This window comes from Poromitra crassiceps (genome assembly GCF_964638095.1).
Source record: "Poromitra crassiceps genome assembly, chromosome: 5".
NCBI classification, from domain to species: domain Eukaryota; kingdom Metazoa; phylum Chordata; class Actinopteri; order Beryciformes; family Melamphaidae; genus Poromitra; species Poromitra crassiceps.
Genome location: NC_139642.1, coordinates 29,755,731 through 29,775,473, shown reverse-complemented (window position 1 = coordinate 29,775,473; position 19,743 = coordinate 29,755,731). Strand labels below are relative to the sequence as shown.

At 42.0% G+C, this 19,743-nt stretch overlaps 1 protein-coding gene across 1 annotated transcript in view; it reads left to right on the top strand.

Moving 5' to 3' along the window:
- The first annotated feature begins 448 nt into the window (after positions 1-448).
- LOC310776417 (NADPH--cytochrome P450 reductase-like) overlaps positions 449-19,743 on the top strand; it is a 27,359-nt gene continuing 8,064 nt past the window's right edge. The window contains exons 1-6 of the mRNA XM_083636609.1: positions 449-635; positions 6,966-7,014; positions 8,827-8,955; positions 9,516-9,668; positions 13,405-13,529; positions 15,876-15,965. Coding sequence (XP_083492735.1) covers positions 457-635; positions 6,966-7,014; positions 8,827-8,955; positions 9,516-9,668; positions 13,405-13,529; positions 15,876-15,965 — 725 coding nt within the window. The 5' untranslated portion in view covers positions 449-456. The remainder of the gene's footprint in view (positions 636-6,965; positions 7,015-8,826; positions 8,956-9,515; positions 9,669-13,404; positions 13,530-15,875; positions 15,966-19,743) is intronic.

Genomic DNA, 19,743 nt, shown 5'->3' with positions numbered 1-19,743 from the left:
TTCGAATAGTGTTTTTGCTAGAAATGCCCATCCCTAGTGGAAACTAGCCCTTGGGCTAAAACCTGGCATATTTACTGTACGGCTGTACTGTCCATTAATGTGCAATGTCCCATCTTCTAAATAAATGAATCTGAATCTGAATCTGATGATGACAAGCACATTTTACTCACTTTACTTACTTTACTTGACAAAATGAAGTATGATTTCTTTAATGAACATTATTTGAATATTTCTGTTTTGTTTCCATTTTGTTTTGTTCAACTGGATTTAAGATGTTAGCATATGTGACTGCCATATCATGAAATACTGTATATCGATACCCCAAAAATCTTTGTGATTATCGTGATATTGATTTCAACCATATCACCCAGCCTTACCCGAAAGTGTTCCCGCCCCCCCGCATAGGAGACCGGTCTGCTAACTCTACTCTTTTTCCTTCCCTAGTAGCGTGTAACCATGGCGGACATGGAAGCTGAGACCACCACCCAATCTGAGCCCATGGTGGATGAAGAGGAACCTCTCTTCAGCAACCTAGACCTCTTCCTCTTCTCCCTCATTGTCGGCCTTCTCATTTATTGGTTCATGTCCCGGAAGAAGCCCGAGCCCATCCCCGAATTCAAGAAGCTCGACACACCGTGAGTATCCAGCAGCTTTCAACAGGCTTTGGCAGTAATGCCACTGGGCAGGGTGGCATTCATTCTCCAATGGGGCTTGAAACTCAAAAGGTCACTACAACCATCAACCAAAGAATACTACCGTATTTAGTATTTTTGAAGGTCGACTTGTCACTATTGGAGTGTAATAGGCACCCTGACCTAGGCCACTTCTTTTGCCTCTTTGGAGTGCCCCTAACTTGACACGCCAGGTGGTTTGTTACACAGAACCATCTGTCGTCAAATTTCTAAATGCAGGGTGGCAGAGGCAGAGTAGGGTGGGCTGTCCCTGCCATCCTGCATTTTTGGAAATTTGCGTAATGGGGCCGCAGCTATTGCGAATCCGCACTTGTTTAAAGGATGGCTTTACCGGTAATCAACCCACTTTGTATCATGCACATGTGTAGGAAAAGTCTACTTGGGGCTGTTTTTTTGTTTTTTGTTTTTCCCCAATCCTTATTCTTTTGTAAATTTTTGCTTATTAGACGGCAGATATAAGAGTGACAAGGCTATGTGTATGGATGCATGATATGGATTTTGCTTTTGGAGTTAGACACAAACCCTGGACATTATTTTGGGTAAAGCAAGTTTTTTTTAAAATATGTATTACGCCAGCTCTGGGAGTATGAATGAAGTGCTTTGAATGAGGGGACGTTTGGTCACAACAAGCGGTTTGCTTCCTGACCGGGGAGTGCTACACCACTGCTGCCTGGGGCAAGTGTAGCACTACACCCCTGGGTGTCCATTTAGTCCACTAATCCGCAGGTGTCTTTTTACATAAGAGCAGTTGGAAACAAAAACTCCCTCCAAGCAGAATTGGCTATCTGCCCTGCATGCATTTAAGGTAAATACTGATTAAAACAAACAAACAACCCCTTGAGGCAAACAGTGTGAGAGGGCATGGCTTAAGGCTTTTGTCAATGTTCCACTAGGAGCGACCTATGTTTGACACTCTTTTTCTGCTCTTGTACGCAGTCTCTCTCTCTCGCTCTCTCTCTCTCTCTCTCTCTCTCAAATACTTACTGATTTCTGTCTCATGTCACGCCTGTGAGCCCTGCTGCCTCCCCTCATCATTCAAGATTCAAGATATTTATTGTCACTCCATTGTAGTATGCACATGTGAAATTCTTATGCTAGGGACTCTGTTACAAGACCTAGAGCGGTAGGTACAAAGTCACATCAGATGTACTGTATGTAAATAAGACAAACACTGTATGTCAATAAAGCAAATAGGGCAAACGGTAAACTTAATAAAAAAAGTAATAAAATAGAAGTAATAAAATAGAATAAATAATAATCAAAATAAAATAGCACCACTTGTCAGTGGAATGTCAGTGGAGTGTTGGAGGCTTTGCTAGTGTTCAGTGGACTCTACTACCGGTACTAGCCATAGTCCCATCCTGACGTCAACACAAGGCTCTTCAGATTTGTTTTGTGCGCCTCAGTAAAGCTAGGGACAGGGAACAATCGCGATAGCTGAGGCACTCGGGGGGGAGGGGGGGGGCGGTTGAATGGAGACAGTGTTGGGAGGGCTGGAGGCTGCGAGGGAGATCCTGACCATGTGTGTGAAAGCAGATCAGCTAGAGGGGGAAGGACTTGGGGAGAACATGTTCAGCTGTGGGGAGAGTGTTTGTCTGTGGAGGGCGGGAATACAGGAAGGGAATGTATAACGACACAAGCGCCGAGCTAGACTCCCCTCCCCTTAATGGTTACCTAACTGTTATGAAGGGGGCGTAGTCTTCCATGTCTTTCCTGCGCTTTTGTTTTTGGCCCCGAACCCATTCCGAAAGTTCCCTGGAGAGCAAGTGAGGAGGGCTAGCCAAGCTTCTTTTGTGAGTCCTCTCCAAAGGTGGAAAGTTGAGGCAAAAGACAAGCAGCCCTTTCTTTGCCCCGAGTTACTCCCCCCCCCCCCCCCTATTTTTTCTGTGTGCAAGCTAAGCTGATCTGCCATTGGAGTAGGACCATGTCACAAATGGAATCCTTTTATGATAAATGAGGTTGCCATAGTAATGACATTCCCCTCTCTCCTCCAGCGAGATGGGGGTGGGGGAAACTTCAGGCAAAAGCTGCCATTCACAGCTCTTCCCCCTGCAGTGGTCCACGGAGGAGTTGCTCTGATAACTCGCCAACTCCATAGAATGGATGGTGTGGACTTTTTCCTGTTCCTAACACCTTTCAGATTGGAGAGGAAAAGGGGTGGGGGTAGAGGAGGGGTGAGGAGGAGGGCTTGAGTGCTTCAGTGTGTGACTGAGTCGAACGTGTGCGTCTGTAGCTCCGCTAGCTTTTATGGGGAAGTCAGTTTCCCACCATTGTGTCTCAGCGGTTGCCAGACATTGACAGGGGCTTGTAGACTGCTGCGCTGTGTGAGTGTGTGTGTGTGAGTGTGTGAGTGAGTGTGTGTGCACGGCGGAGTTCTCTCTCTCTCTGTGAGGAACAGACGCTGCCGGCTTCAGACAGGGGCAGAGGGGGAAAAGAGTTTTGAGATCGTGCCGGAGGCTCTCAGCTGACGGCAGGCTGCGGGTTCAAACCCTCGGGAGTGTCGCGTTGCCTCTCTTGAGTCTGGACTGCTTTCTTTTTCCTCCTGTGGTTGTGGAGTGTTGTCTTCCTGCTCCTGATTGTGACCGTGGCACTTCCCGCTGTGGCCTAGCCACTGGTGCTAGTGTGGCAGTGGTGGGCTACAGGGCTGCGTGCCATGGGCTGTGTCTTCTCCCTGCCAGAGGACAGGAGAGATGCTGCCGAGAGGTCAGTAGAAAACCATTTGACTGTTTCACTCTCTCTTAAAACCCCCATCGTCAAGTTATGTACCGTATATATTTCTCACCAGCCCTCCTGTAATTCTGCGGTGATGTTTTAATAACACGCTGCATTTTTTTAAATGTCACTTTTTCACTGACATCTTTTGTTGGCTCATTTCCGTGGTAAGATGGGACACACTGTGCCATTTGTTTGTGTCTACAGATTAGCAAGGTAATGGCTTTAGAAAGCATACACTAAGTTAATAAAGTATTGCTCACACAATCTGTTTGACTACAAACACAATTTCATTATTTCTTCTTGGTGGGTTGTTTATTGCCAGTTCCTCAAACATTGTAATCAGTTGCCGTTGTTTGTCATTGAGGTAGCACACATTTCCTTTTTACTCAAAGTAAATTATCTTTGGCACGAGCTTTGATTTCCATTTAATGGGGATCTTTAAACAGTGACTCAGGACCCAGGATGAATCACATGTCCCTGTTTAATGTGGCATGACAGGAGTTTGAATGGGCCTGGGTCCCAGGGCAACACTGCCTTTACTCAGTGTGCTTGGTTGAAAAGGTTTAGCTCCTGGATGGATGGGACATTCTTTTATTGATAATTAAAAATATGCAATCCTGAGCTCTCCAGTTCTGGAAAAATCTGATAATAACTAATTATGTAACTGTGATTGGTTGGTTTGTTTTTTCTGAGTGAACTCTGGTAGCCTGGCTGTTCCTAATGATGCAGACAAAATCCTCCTTGTGGAGTGGCAGTAAGACAGACAGACAGACAGGCAGACAGGCAGGCAGAGCTGATAACGGCTCAGACAGACTCTCTGTTAAGTCTTCATGGAATGCTGGAGCTTGGGGGCCTTGTTTCAAATTTCTATCAGGAATTCACACTGCTCTTGTGAGTGCGATCCATATTAACCACGAGCTGCTTTTATGGTTTGTTCAGCACGGATCCCACATGTCTGCAGTCTGTGTGCACACTGCAGTGCTGCTGCTCTCTGGAAGGAGTCCTCATGTGTCTGACTAATGGACATTAGAGACAAAAGAAAAGAAAAGAAATGGATGCTCCCAAATCCACTCCATCATAATAGGACCATGGTGAAGTCAAGTCAAGAAACGAAGCCTTATGCTTTTGGATACTGCTTATCTAAAAACGGATTCATCTCTGATGTAATCTATCTGCCAGGGTTATTTGTTGCATTTTTGTTCCTTTTTCAGTGCAGACTCAGACCTTTGATGCTAAATGCATCAGCATTTACTAACACTGCGTCTGTCCCCGCCATCCACTTACTTCCTGGATGAAACTGAATCAAGCCTTTAAACATACCAGGAGGTGTAAGCCACATCCATCCACCTGTTTTTATGCACATTTTGAAGTATCTCACATAATTAGAAAAGGTTGATGGAAATGGCAAAATTTGAAAAAAAACATCCTCATTTCTCAATTTTGCAAAAAAGAAAAGAAAAACGTTTTTACGCTTGTTTTAGGTGGTTCTTGCCTATTTCGAAAAGTAAGTTAATGCGCAAAATGAGAGATGGAAACACCTTTTCTGAATGAGTGATCATCTGGATCCTGTGTGGTGCTCAGCTGGCAGCTTGTCTGGTTCTACTGCGATGCGTTGTTCTGCAACAAACGGGCCGATGATCCTGCAGATGATCCAGATTTGTTTCTGGATCCTAAAGTGTTGCACACCCAAAGGCTCTCCGTCCCTAAATGTCTTGTGTCTGTTCTTCTATGTGAAACTTTTGTATGTTTATGTGAAACTTGTTATGCTGCCATCTTGGTCAGGACTCCCTTGTAAAAGAGAATCTGAATCTCAATGGGAATATTCCTGGTTAAATGAAGGTTAATGAAAATGTCTTTTGCATGGTGACTCCCAGTAATGTTTGCCGTTTATGGGAACGCACCTGATTTTCTGATTGTCAACTTTTCAATGGTTCGCTTAGAATTTGCGCAAAACCTGAATGGAAACGTGACAAGTGATGAGCTTTCCACCATCTGATTCTCTTGTGTGTTATATACATTTACAAATGGATGATTGTGTCATGATTGGGTAATGTATGTGCACAGTTCACATAGGCTTATTATGACTAATGCATGCTACCATCGACTGTCACAAGCAAAAAACTAGGAGGGGCGAAACAAATAATTTCAAGATGTCGCGCACCTTCCTCAACAGTTTAGATGCTAATTTTTCTGAAACCCACCCATGTTCTACTACACTCTTGTTTGGATTGGAGCCTCATACCCATAGAGTGGTTAAATACCCCAGCTTATATTGAGCCATGTGTACGTCCTCCACTTTCCACTCCCATCTGCTCTTGTCTCAGGAATCTCCCCATCTCTTCTCGCTCTCTCTCTCTCTCTCTCTCTCTCTCTCGCTCTCTCTCTCTCTCTCTCTCTCTCTCTCTCTCTCAGCCTTCTTACTTTTTGCAACACACTTAAAACTTGTCTGAAACTCAGCTGCAACAGTTGCAAAATTCTCAACTTTGTGAAACTACCGTAGTTTCATGCAACACCCAATCAAAACGCTGATAAGTAGGCCTTTGCACTGATGGCTCTCTTCTTATTCTCCGGGACAGCCACAAGGAAAGAAAGTAGCCAGCCAATGGCAGAAGAAAACCCGATACAACTCATCCGAATTTATATTATCAAGCTTGAAAACGATACAAAATAAGATACAAAGATGCAAGTTACAATGCCACTCCCCACTTGATACAGTAATCTACGGTAGCGAGAGAGAGAACAGGAAAAACAATATGACAGATGAAACATTACCAATCTAGCTAGCTGCTTGTTTTAGTGAAACAAACTATGTTGCATCATGAGACTTGATTATTTTTGAATTGCTTTGTGTAAATGTCAAGTGTGCACGTAAAATATGTTTTCTTCTTCCTGCTCCTTGTGTACATTGAAAGTTGTGGTGTTGTTGGTGTTGTGCATTGGTCGGAACAAATAAAGAAATTAAATGAAAGTTGCATCAAAATGTTTCATGCAATTTGCAACCTGCAACTAGTTGCGTGAAAGTTTCACCGTGTAAAGCCAGCCTAACTAAACTTAGTGCTTGTGCAGTAAATACTTGTTTGTATTGCTCTTTCTGGCCTTGCCCTGCACTTCAGCAGCATGACGGTCACTAGCTATTGTTTACTTGATGGACAAAAAGAGCACTTCTGCCTCATCTCTCAACTCTGCCACCACTTCACTTGAAGTGTGAATATTTCCCTTTTTTTAGAACTTTATTTTTCGCTTTTGGAAATTTACATGCGCAAGAAGTTATGACAGCCAATCACAATAAAACAACAAAATCATCTCTGGGAGTTGTGGTAATTGTTTTCGCTGTTGGTATGCATGGTTGCATTGACTGATATAGGTTCGAGAAATATTGACGTGCGAATTAATCGCACGAAAATATCCCAGTGTAAGGACCTTTAGTGTTACAGTATCACCGCTGTGTGCGTAGTCTTAATCTGTCTTTTTTTTTTAAAGCTAATCTGTCTTTTTTTTAAGGCTAATACTTTAGTCATTACATTTCGTGAGTCAAATATTTGTCTTTCTTTCTTCCAGAGCACCCACTACAAGAGAGACTAGTTTCATTGAGAAAATGAAGAAAATGGTGAGTGACTGTAGCATAATTGCATGATAGTAACATTGCATTAAGGTCACTATCTTTCAGAAGCATAGGTAAATGCTTTGACTGATGTTATTCTGAATCATCCTCTTCGGCTCTAAGCAGGTCCCGAAATTAACTTTTTGAGTCCCCGGCCATGTGGAGGGTAGATGGAAAAAATCCACCGGCCAAACATATTTTTACCGGCCAAAATAATAAATCATATTTTTGTGTCACATATACATATCCATATACATTTGTTTCAGTACATTTCAATTAGATGATAAGGTATTATATTGAAGAATACAAACTTAAATAAGAGGCCAGAGTAAAATTTCAAGTACAATTATTTTAATATATTGATTGATGATATTGTTAATCAATACATGCCTGGATACATACAACTCATGAGGTTTGAAGGTATTGTTAATGCATGACAAGTAAAAAGAAATCACTCTAAAAAGTGGTAATTGATTATTGCATTTAAATTTTCATTATGATCCAAAATGTTGCGTGCGTAACATACATGTACATTTATGCTTCCTAACAGGTTTCATATGACAGACAGTGATACTAATTTAAGATAAGAAACATTTTCACTTACCCGCACATCCACTCAAAGTCAGTAAAGGGTCTTGCCTTCTTGCCAATGGCATGTACAGTCTAACAGTATTATTGTCATCATCGTGCTGGTCTGCTCTGACATGGCTATTATAGTGCAGCCGCAGAGGGTCTTGAGACAAGAGGCTCCGATTGAAACCAGGACAAGTGACTAACGTTACTAACATTATAGATGGTTTTCACGGAATAGTCAGTCCTCCACTTTAATGTTTTGGGGGGGTTTTAACGGTCCATAGCAAACACCGCAACAGGAAGTGAGCTGGGGTTCAATTTATAATGTTTTTGTTGTCAAGTTAAAAGCATCTATACTAACAAACATGTTCCACGTGTTGATAATCCTAATATGCGTGATCAAAAAGTGCCTTAGAAAAACAGGACTGACTTGGTGCTGTCTGCTGCCCATCAACAGGACGCGCTCCGGGTGTACATAACATTAACGTTACGTTGTGTCATTTCCAATTTGCAGAGTTTAACGTTACAGAGCAACACAATGTTGGGTCTTGGTCTAAAATACTCTCACAAATATACTCCCATACTTTAGATGATCGTGGATGATGTTTTGTAGACTTGTCCTGTCGCTTGTGAATAAAGTGATGTTATAAAGCCATGTTCACCTAGCCGCTTCCACTAGCAACAATGCAACAACAAAGTGACTTCCAGTCGTATATTTTCCAAATTAAAAACCATTCTACACAAGTCTAAAGCAGACTGATGCCATTAAAAACTTTTATTTTGAAATATGATATTGGAGTTATCTAGTGTATTTGCTTCACTTAATTTCCATGCACAGTTCATTATCATTATTTTACATGACTATTTTGTCACCCGCCACTCTCAGTGCCTAGATGACCTTCTTTTGAAAAGCTTTTTGTAGCCCATTTTAAAATTGATATGGCTGCACAAAATGTGCTAAAATGAGTTTGTTAGTTTGATGTGATTAGGCGAAGATAGTTTGATGACTTTGATGGATGTCCGTTTTAAGCCGGCCTCAGACAAATTACTTGTTTTGAGTGAGCTCTATGTGGTTTTGCAACAAATAATTTAGTTCGATATCATAAAAAAAGGAAAAAAGATGGCTGTATTTCAGATAAATTCCATTCCTTGTACTTTGTCCCAGGTTCATGAAACAGTTTCAAGACATGAGAGATGTCTGGCAAAGAAGATGTCTGTTAATTCTTGTGTTTCAATCTTTACCAGGGCAAGAACATCATTGTGTTCTATGGCTCGCAGACGGGCACAGGGGAAGAATTTGCCAATAGACTCTCCAAAGATGCTCAGCGCTATGGCATGAAAGGAATGGCTGCCGACCCAGAAGAATATGACATGGTAATTGACATTGAAGAATACATGGTAACTTACATTTAACCCACAGAACTGAAACGCAAGAGGGCCTTCCCATTCAAATCAACATTCCTGTATGGTCATTTGGATGGTACTCATATTATAGCTGCCAGAGAATGTTTGCTCATGTTGTCATGGAAAAAAGTGTCACTGCAGTGCTGAGGCCGAGAAAGTCAATGCGTTGCCATGTTCACGAAACATTTCAGTGACGCTTATGAATATTCCAATAATAGACCAAATAAAATTAATAGTTTATAGGTTATAACAATTCGTTTTGAGCAGTGACTTATAAGCATGTAGAGTGGGAGTTTGATGGATATTCTAGACTGTAAAATCTTGAAATCAATTCTAAAACAGCCAGCTAAAATACATGTAAATTTGATCAAATGGAGTCGCTCTCTTCTAATTGGATCTAAAAGCCTAACAGATACATTTTGGTCTAGCTGAAGGTGTGAGGGAGCTTTCCTATTTAGGCCAGAATACAAGGAATATATCATGACATCTTCAATGTTCATCCTCTGCTACGTTGATGTTTCACGCTGCAGGGTGAGCTGGCCCGTCTGTCTGAGATTAACAACTCCCTAGCCATATTCTGCATGGCCACCTACGGTGAGGGAGACCCCACAGATAACGCCCAGGACTTCTATGACTGGCTGCAGGAGAACGATGACGAGGATCTCTCTGGACTCAACTACACGGTGAGTCTTTCTAACCTGTCGCATAAAGTCATAAAGCCACCTCCAGTCACTTTTTCCTACCTTCTTCCTATGTAGCTACTTACTTTTTCAGTCACACGGTCTCTTTGCATGTCTGCCACATTTCACTCTTGACATTTACAGGGCAGGCAGTCTTTTGAAGGGGTGCTTGTGTGCAGGCCTGTGCTGAGCATTGTTTGCGTCATGAAAGAAAAAGCTTTGTGTGTTGTGTTGTCATGTCTAGTGTGTGTGTGTGCATGCGTGCTGTCTTTTCTTGTTGGCCATTGTTGGTGTGCAGCGCCCCTGGCCTCATTTGAGTAAAGAACGTTGCCTGTGGGAAATGAAGCCAGATTGTCTGGCACAGTCACGTCCTTCCTCCTGTTTCATATTTCGTCTGTCTGTTCTGTACTGGAATTGACTACAGTAATTACATCCAATGGGAGTTGTAAGACCATTTGTAAGAAATTGTTCTTTAAGCACTTTTTTTTTCAGTTGCGGTACAACAATAAATTGCATGCCAACAACAGCAACTTGGATCATCCATTCACCCTGCAGCTGAAAAGTAGCTAAACTTCTGTAGTAGATAAAGTATGCAAGACAACTAGGGATGCGCCGATATGAAAATGTTGGTCGACTCGATACAGATCACTGATGATAACATTTCTGTTATGTCAAAATTGACCGATGTCGATATGATCTGTATTAAAACACAATTCTATGATAATAAATTATTAAATTTTGTACATACTGAAAAACACATGTTAACCCTGTGAATTTGGAAAAAGTTATATACTGCTTTATTTCCAAAACATTTGGAAAAGCCAATAAATCATAGATTTGCCCCATTGTTTCCTCTCATTGTGAACATTTTGGCCAATACCGTTAACCGTTGTTAACATTGCAAAGCACACACATCCAAACGCTGAATAACTTTGTGCAGGACTGAAGTGCAACTTAAGTGCGCTTAATGCACTTTTTATGCTCTTTTTCAAAGTTCTGTTGTGATGCTTTTAAATGTCTATTTTATCCTCTTCTTTTATTCTTTTATTTTCTTGTGTCATGCATTTTATGTGAAGCACTTTGAATTGCCTCTGTGTATGAAATGTGCTATATTTATTTTTTTGATTGATTGATTTTTATTAAATGTGTCATGCACTTGACAGTGCCCAGCCCTCATGGGCTTACAAGACACACATATGATATATTATGCAGTACAACATACGCCAACGCCGCAGTAATAAAACTAAATCACAGCATAACATAACATTCACCATATCAGCAAAACAAAATCATTACATCATTTTCTGAACATAACATTTTGCCTTAGCTCCCATGCCTGGGAAAGAAAGTTTCCAATAAAGAAAGTGCCTTTCTTAAAACACAACTCGAGTTTTTCATAATCGTCCATCTCAAAAAAGTCAACATAAATAGAGGACATTTTACTGAACAGTATCTCCCTTACCTCATCATAGACAGTACAATAGAATAGAAAATGAATCTCATTCTCAATTTCACCCAGGTCACAGAGCAAACAAAGTCTGTCTTCTTCAGGGGTAGCATTAAACCTACCAGTCTCCAGTGCCAAGGGCAACGTTCCAGATCGTAACTGTGCACACAAGGACCTTTTTCTTCTGTCGAGATTGAACTTGACATAAGGCTCTACAGAAAAACTGTCTTTTATAAGACGGTAGGTTCTCAACTTAGGCTTAGACCATAAGTCAACGGACCATTTATCTTTATACAAAAGGAACATATTACTCATGGTCTCCCGGATGTCACAAACTAATCTATTTTGGAAAATAAATGATAAATCATTCGCATAGAATAAAGACATAAGTTCAGTTGTCCAGGGATGTCTATGGGCAATGTCCCAGTTAAATATCTGTTTGGTCAGTCTCTGATCAGACATCCTCACAAGTCTGTTCCATAATCGCAGCATTTGACCGTGATGTCTGATGTTTGGAGATTCCCATCCCATATCCCCACTGATGGCCAGAACTGATGTGCATTTATGAACTCCTAAAAAATAACGGATAGCTCTATAATGCACAGTATTACAGCTTAGGTGTTCCCGGGAACCCCAAACACCAGAAGCATAATCCGACACAGGACAAACACATGAATTATACAGTTGCGTGTAAGTATGAAAACCAAGATTACCACAATATTGAACCTTGTTCAATACAGATCCCAGGGCTCTGCCCGCTGATTGAGCTAAGACATTAACTCCCTCCTTAAATGTCATATGCTCATCTAGTGTTAAGCCCAGATATTTATACTGATCTGTATATGCTAATACTATTGATCCAAAATTAAATACAAAAGAACTCCTAGGCCTTGGTGCAGGTCTAAAGTGCACAATTTGTGCTATACAAATAAACTTGACTTGACTTGCAACTGAAAATAACAAAATAGATTCTGCACACTAGTTGCTGCTGCTCCCACCATTTATTGATATTACCACCAGTGTGACATTTCAGGCTAAGCCCTTCCTCAGCACGATATATCGTGTATCCCTAAAGACAACATATTCCATCATCATATTTACATCCCCTTTAATAATTGGTTAATCTCTCAAGACAGATTTTCAATTTTCATGAAAATTTGTCTGCATGGTCGAATGAAATCTGAATAATAGCAGTCCTAATAATAGCGCGACCGCTTGGTAAAGTTTCGGCCGGGCGAGTTGAGTTCTGGTTCCGGTTATTCAGGTATCGAAATGAGCTTGTCCCCAGAGGTCTGAAAAAATATATATACAGATCCTTTCCAAAAAATTTGAATATCAAGGAAATACCAGACAATTAAAAAAATTGACTGAGATTCAGAGGGAGTGGACTGAGGCTGGAGTCAGTCATAACTGAGAAGTAACTGCTGATTTTCTTCACACTATTCTAATTTCTTGAAATACTGTTTTGGGGGTTTTCTGGAGCTGTAGGCCAAAATTATGAAAAATGAAACAAAGGCTAGAAATATTTCACTTTGTGTGTAATGAATCTATAATCTATGAAAGTTTCACTTTTTGAAAGGAATTATGGGAAAGAACTAACTTTTCCATGATATTCAAATTTTTTGGAAAGGATCTGTATATTTATTTATTTTAGCCGATGGATTCCCAGATTGGTAATTGCCTAGCAAGACTACATCATGTACTTCAGCCAGACTAAAATAACCTTAGACCCCAATCTGACTGAAACGTCAGTGACTGATTGACTCTGACTGAGTGACTGTGGCTACTTTCTGCCACATGATGAAGGCAATTAAACTAAGCCCTTGTTCACACAGGATGCCTAACATAAGCAGAACTGAAGCTTGAGGCAGGTTCAAGCTGAGCTCACGCTTAACCATTCACACAAGAAGCCTTCTCTTTTCCTCTCAGCGCCTCCTCGGCGTGCCTTGAACCTGCCCACAACTCCCATTTACTTCATGCCTGGCAGCTTCAAGCTTCACGCGTCTTGGAAAATAGGACCAAATCCTGAACGATCGCGTGAGCAAGGCTTCAGCATGCCTTGAGCGTGACACGTGTGCGGCTGGTGTGAACGGCTTTGCCTGTTAATGAAACTTGTGGGTTCAGCGTAGGTTGAGCTTAGGTTGAGCGTTGCTTCAGCGTATGGTGTGAACGGCCACTAAGGCGACGTGATGATGACTGTTTCATTCCAGCTGGGTTGATAATGCCAGCAGTCCTGTGTATTTAAACTGGTTAAAGATGTTCTGTTTGTGCTCTGTTCCGTCTGTACTGTAGGTATTCGCCTTGGGCAACAAGACCTATGAACACTACAATGCAATGGGGAAATATGTCGACAAAAGGCTGGAAGAACTAGGGGCCAAGCGCATCTACGACCTTGGCTTGGGAGATGATGATGCCAAGTAAGTAGTGTGTGCTCTGACCCAAGAACAATATGACGACTACCTTTGTCCCCTGGCCATAGAGGTGTTTACCTCTATTACGGTAGATCTTTTTTGTTTTCAATCAGTCAAGCAGGTGGTATAGTGTACAGAAGACCTCACCACACTGTCAAAGTGACAGCAACAAAGCATAGTGAGATACAGGAATGTATATGAACTAAAGCAAACGCAAATGAGCAATGTGCTGGTTTGATGATCTAATGGTGTTGCTAGTTGTGCTTACACAGCACACAGATGGCACACCGTGACAGGAGGAGGGGGCGGGGAATGCAACACAAAGCCCACGATACGACCTGGACCCAAACCAGTGATGCTGTAAGCACATGGCATGCAGCCTGACTGGCTGAGGGACCAGGATATCCCACTCATGACCCTTTTTATTTTCAAAAGGAGGGGGGCTCTTCTCCATTTGGATCCCCCTCCCTCAGTGGAAATAGAGAGCCAAAGTAATGTCCACTTCCGGTTTAGGCATACGAACCAAAGGATTTCTTTGGCCATTCTTTTTTGGTCCTACTCAGACCAAAGCTTCAATAACAACGTCAGATTTTTTTAATGCATTTTAAGTTTTGTTCCGAGTGAAATTAAAAACAATGTTTATGTCTATGGAAAAAGAATGGCGGATGAAATCTCTTGGTTTGTATGCCCAACCCGGAAGTGGGCGTGACTTTGTCTCTCTATAGACCGTAGGGCTGTCACTTTTCATTCGAAATTCGAATGCAACTTCGAATGTGGGGGAGGGGTTCGTGTTCGATATGTAAATTGACTGTTCGATTTATTTATTTATTTTTTATTATTATTATTTATTTTTTTATGAACCAAAATTAACCAACTGCTGCTTGCTGGTAATGTTAATCCCATGTCAGAAAAAGTCTCCAGATTTGTCGCGTTAGTCTCTTCTGAGAAAGATTGTCTCCAGGGTCTGAAAAGTTGTCTCGAGTTGGATGCAGCCAAGTTTGTGAGGCAGTGTTGTGACTGTGAGCGTCCAAGCTAACACGTCGGGCTGATGCCCAGTGGCCTGGACTGAATTTTTTTTTTTTTTTTTTTTTTTTTTTTTTTTTAATTAACCAAAAAACTTCGAATATATTCGAACGAATTTCGGGCAATTAAAGTTCGTTCGAACTTTATTTTGGGAAAAAGTGACAGCCCTAATAGACCGTAAAGTGAGGAGAGAGAAAGGGAGTCAAAAACATGCCGTTGCAAGTCCACCAGCCAGAAGGTCGTTGGTTCGATCCCCGGCTCCTCCAGCCTGCATGCCGAAGTGTCCTTGGCGAAGACACTGAACCTCTAATTACTCCCGATGGCTGTGCCAGCACCCTGCGTGGCAGCTTGCCGCCCTTGGTGTGTGAATGGGTGAATGCAGGCACATTGTAAAGCGCTTTGGCTAAACGCTAGGGGTGTCACGATACACTCAGTTCACGATACGATACGTATCACGATACTGGGTTCACGATAACGATACGATACGATTTTAACAATATTTTTTTAAACTTGAATAATGACAATATATGACTGGAAAAGTAGTATTTTATTTGAAATGCACAAATACAAAACATGCTGTTGTGGGAAATTGTTATTACAATAACAACTAGAAAAAACATGAGATTGGAGATAAGGCTTATCTTGAAATAGAATGAGTTACACCGTCACTTAGATTTACTTTGAATTAAAAGGTTTCTCAGCAGTATAAATTCTCATTATGCATCTTCAGTTTTTCTTCAAACTCAAACAACAAGACTTTTCTTAATCTATTTTTTATGCATCTTCAGTTTTTAAACAGTTTTGCCAGAAACTCAATTGAATGGTTTCTCTCCTGTATAACTTCTCATGTGTCTCTTCAGAGACTTGTTCAACTGAACTACTTTCCACACATTGAACTTCAACAAACAAAGACGTTTCTTAGTCTATTTTTTGATTTTTTTTTTTTTTTTTTTTTTTTTTTTTTGCGATATGAGATTTCATCTCAACGATACATATCGTGACGTTTTACTATCGCGAAATTTCGTGGGACGATATATTGTGACACCCCTACTAAACGCTATATAAATGCAGTCCATTTACCATAAATGAAATGATTTTCCTGATTGACCTAAAACTGAGTTGACTGCTGCTATGCAACACAGGGCTGTCCACTAATCAAACACTTTATAGAAAAGAGCTTTTAAATCTCTTCAACAAAGGAGTGATTTTGCTTGAGATCTGTCTTCGTTTAAAATATGCCTGGTTTCCATTGCAAATAAGATTTTCCATTTTGTTAAACAAAAGTGAAATCAAATGGCTTTCTTATCTGACTGGCCCAATGTCTTTCAGTCTGGAAGAGGACTTTGTTTCTTGGAGAGAGCAGTTCTGGCCAGCCGTCTGTGAGCACTTTGGAGTGGAAGCTTTAGGAGATGAATCCAGGTTTGTACAAAGCCATTTTGCTATTTTTTGTGTGATCTTTTTATCTTTTGGATTTGTATTATTTTTCCACTATTTATAATTGCTCTCATTGCACTTTTGACTCTCAAATCCTTTTTGCCTCAACATTTTTTACCAACTTTTGCTCACTGTTCTTACTTCTTTGTTACCAGCTCTTTCAGCATAATTTCTCCTTTATTGCATTTTGAATACTCTAAGGGAAGATTAAAGGGAAGATGACAGGGAAGGCATACATAGACATAACAAAGTGGCATGTATTCAAGCTAGGGTCAATTGGTATTCGTAAATGTGGTTTGTTTTAGTCGGCCACCGTGACCCCATCAACCAGACGCAGGGGCCTGCGGATTTCCCCACTCCCCACATGCCTCTGACATCCATGGTCTTTAATGTGAAAATCTAGTTTCTAGCTGGGTTTCCATCCAAATGTATCGCAACTTTTAATCGGATTTTCAGAAAGTCGGCAAAATAAAATGCGAAACAATGCGCGTTTCCATCCACTGCTATTTTGCGAATTATAGAGCTGTCAATCACCTCGTGTTTGAGGCTGTGTGAGCTGCTGATCAGCTGCTAGACCCGATATACAGCTCTGTTAAACACATCTAACGTTATTAATTTAAAGTTTCTTGATGATCTACAAGTAGGCTAGACAAAGGTACCATAAGGCCATTTCTGGATTACCAGGTGCGACTCAGCAAGCATAACGTTATAGTCCACGGAGCAGATAGTAAGGGAATACAATTTCATTCAAGTCTAGAAGTGAGTCGCCTTAAAGTTGAACTGAACCCGTTCGTCACGTGCATATGAGTCCGTTTCAGACTGAAAACATAGTTTGTCTAAGATGACAGGTTGAGAGGCGGGTCATAGTATCATGTCAATGATTTTATTTGACAATTCTGGGGACTGGATTGGGCTTTGGCCAATGCTGGCGTGTTCCGCCTCCAAATCGAGTGGGATTCAGTGTGTTGTGGCGCTCCCCTCGGGAAGAGCCTTTTGATGGGAGGTTAGTGGCTGAGTGGAGCTCAGCGAGCCGCATGCAGCCAGCTGCCTTACATTACATTACGTCATTTGGCAGGCGCTTTTATCCAAAGCGACTTACAATAACACATTTTTTTGTCAGCAATAGAGCAATCAACTATGACAACTACAACTTCTGTAAGGAATAGTGGTACAAGTTTAGTTTAGGTTAGTTTAGATTTTAGGTTAGTTAGGGTAGGGTTTTTTTTTTTGAGAGAGAGAGAAAGAAGTTAGTTCAAGAAGGGCCCAGATGGAGGCTGAAAAGGTGAGTCTTTAGTCTTTTCCGAAAGATCGGCAGTTATTTGGCCGTCGTGACCGAAGGTGGAAGCTCGTTCCATCATTGAGGTGCCAGGGACGAGAAGAGTCGGGAACGGGATGAGCGACTTTTGAGCGTAGCGGAGGGGGGGCGAGGCGTCCTGCGCTGGTGGAGGAGCGGAGGGAACGGTGAGAGCTTTGGAGCCTGACCATAGATTGTAAGTACAGAGGGGCTGTCTGGTGTACTGCCCTGTAGGCCAGAACCAGTGTTTTGAATTTAATGCGAGATGGGAAGCCAGTGAAGGTCCCGGAAGAGGGGAGTGACATGAGAGAATCTTTCTGATTCTGATTTGGGTTGGTTGAACACCAGACGGGCTGCAGCGTTCTGGATGACCTGAAGCGGACGGATGGCTGTAGCCGGTAGCCCAGCCAGAAGAACATTGCAGTAGTCCAGGCGAGAGATGACAAGTGCCTGGACCAGGAGTTGTGTCGCTTCCCTTGTGAGAAACGGACGGATTTTGCGGATGTTGTACAGGGAGAACCTACAGGAGCAGGCAGTTGCTGCGATGTAGGCTGAGTTGTACAGCTGATTGTCAAGGATCACTCCAAGGTTCTTAGCTGTTTGAGAGGGAAACACAGTAGTGTTGTCAATGGAGATGGAGAGGTCGGTGAGGGGACAGTCTTTCCCGGGGAGGAAGAGTAGCTTGGTCTTACCAAGATTCAGCTTGAGATGGTGCGCAGACATCCAAGCACTAATGTCTTTGAGGCATACAGCGATACGCGCCTCGATGTGGGTGTCTGAGGGGGGGAAAAAGAGGTAGAGCTGAGTGTCGTCAGGATAGCAGTGATAAGAGAAGCCATGCGATGAGATCACATGGCCAAGAGATCTGATATAGAGAAGGAATAGCAAGGGGCCCAGGACTGAGCTGCCCTGGGGCACACCTGTGCTAAGAGTACAGGATCTGGATAGGGATCCTCGCCATAGAACCTGGTATGAGCGGTTAGAGAGATAGGAGGCAAACCAGGAGAGTGCAGATCCTGAGATGCCTAGATCAGAGAGAGTAGAGAGAAGAATCTGGTGATTCACTGTATCAAAAGCTGCAGACAAGTCAAGGAGGACAGGACAGAGGAGAGGGATGAGGCCTTAGCAGTGTGTAAGGCCTCAGTGACTGAAAGGTGGGCTGTCTCAGTAGAGTGAGAAGCCTTGAAGCTGGATTGTAGAGGATCCAGTAGGTCATTCTGGGAGAGATAGAGAGAAAGTTGTTCGGAAGCAGCCCGTTCAAGGCTTTTGGAAATTAATGAGAGAAGAGAGACAGGGCGGTAGTTCTGGATGGCAGTAGGGTCAAGGGAGGGTTTCTTAAGGAGTGGCTTGACTCTAGCAGTCTTCGTGTTGCCGAGCGGAGAGTGCAGCACGTCGGCCTGGAATCTCCAAAGTGCGACCCCTGACAACCAAGCTCTCGGATGCGCGCGCCATTATTGCTTCTGTAAATACGATATCCCTGGAATGCGCGTTTTAACGAGCCAGTTACATTTCTTTGCATAGAGATTATAGTTTTTGTTTTTTTGTTCATGTTTCTAACAATTGGCCAAGTTAGTAGTTAGTTTATGGGATAGGAAATCTGCCAGATGACAGCCACTAGGCGCCATTTTCTACTTCATTTGGAAGAGAAAATTATCCTGAAATGAAGATTTGATTGGCAGCTGCATGTCGTGATATGATTGGTTGAAATGGGGTAGAAATTTGATAGTACTAGGTGACGTCAGCAAACTGTACATTACTGTTATCAATGAAATCTTGAAAAATGAACTTTTGATGTGAAAAAGTGTGAAAAACTAAAGAAATTAGATTGTTGTGATTTTGTTTGCATACATTATTAAATAGGTGCACTGCATACCCAGGTATTTGAACTAAAAGAAAATAAGTCATTTTTGGGTTCAGCTCGACTTTAAAGTTAATATCCCAGTCTCCTTCTGTTTACCACGGCGGGTATTGTGCTGCGCGTACCATGATTTACCATGTGTAGCCTTATTGTGTGGAGGCTACACGGCGTGTCATGTTTTGCATTGATCAAGGCAAACTTTGTTGTTTTTGAATGTAGAGACAACGGAATATCGCTTAAACTGTTTCCACCGCACGTTTCACATTTTCCTTTTATCGATACACCCGCCTCCCTTTCCGCCTCCCTCAAGCGTGAAAACTTTTTTGCGATATTTGGAGGTTTTTGCGAATTAGGCAGCCTTTCCACTCAGTTTTTTTATGCGCAAATTGAAATTTCGCATCAAAACAGGTGGATGGAAACCCGACTACTGAAACATAACATTGGTCATTTTTAGAAATAGGAAAAGGCGACCTTCAAAAAACATTCAATTGGTATTTGTTGCAGATGTGGCTGTAACAAGTGTTGGGGCAAAGTTTCAATGCACTGAGCAATGGCCTGTTTGAGTTGAGGGGAAAAAAACACTCGACAATAACAAAATCGTCTTTTGGTGT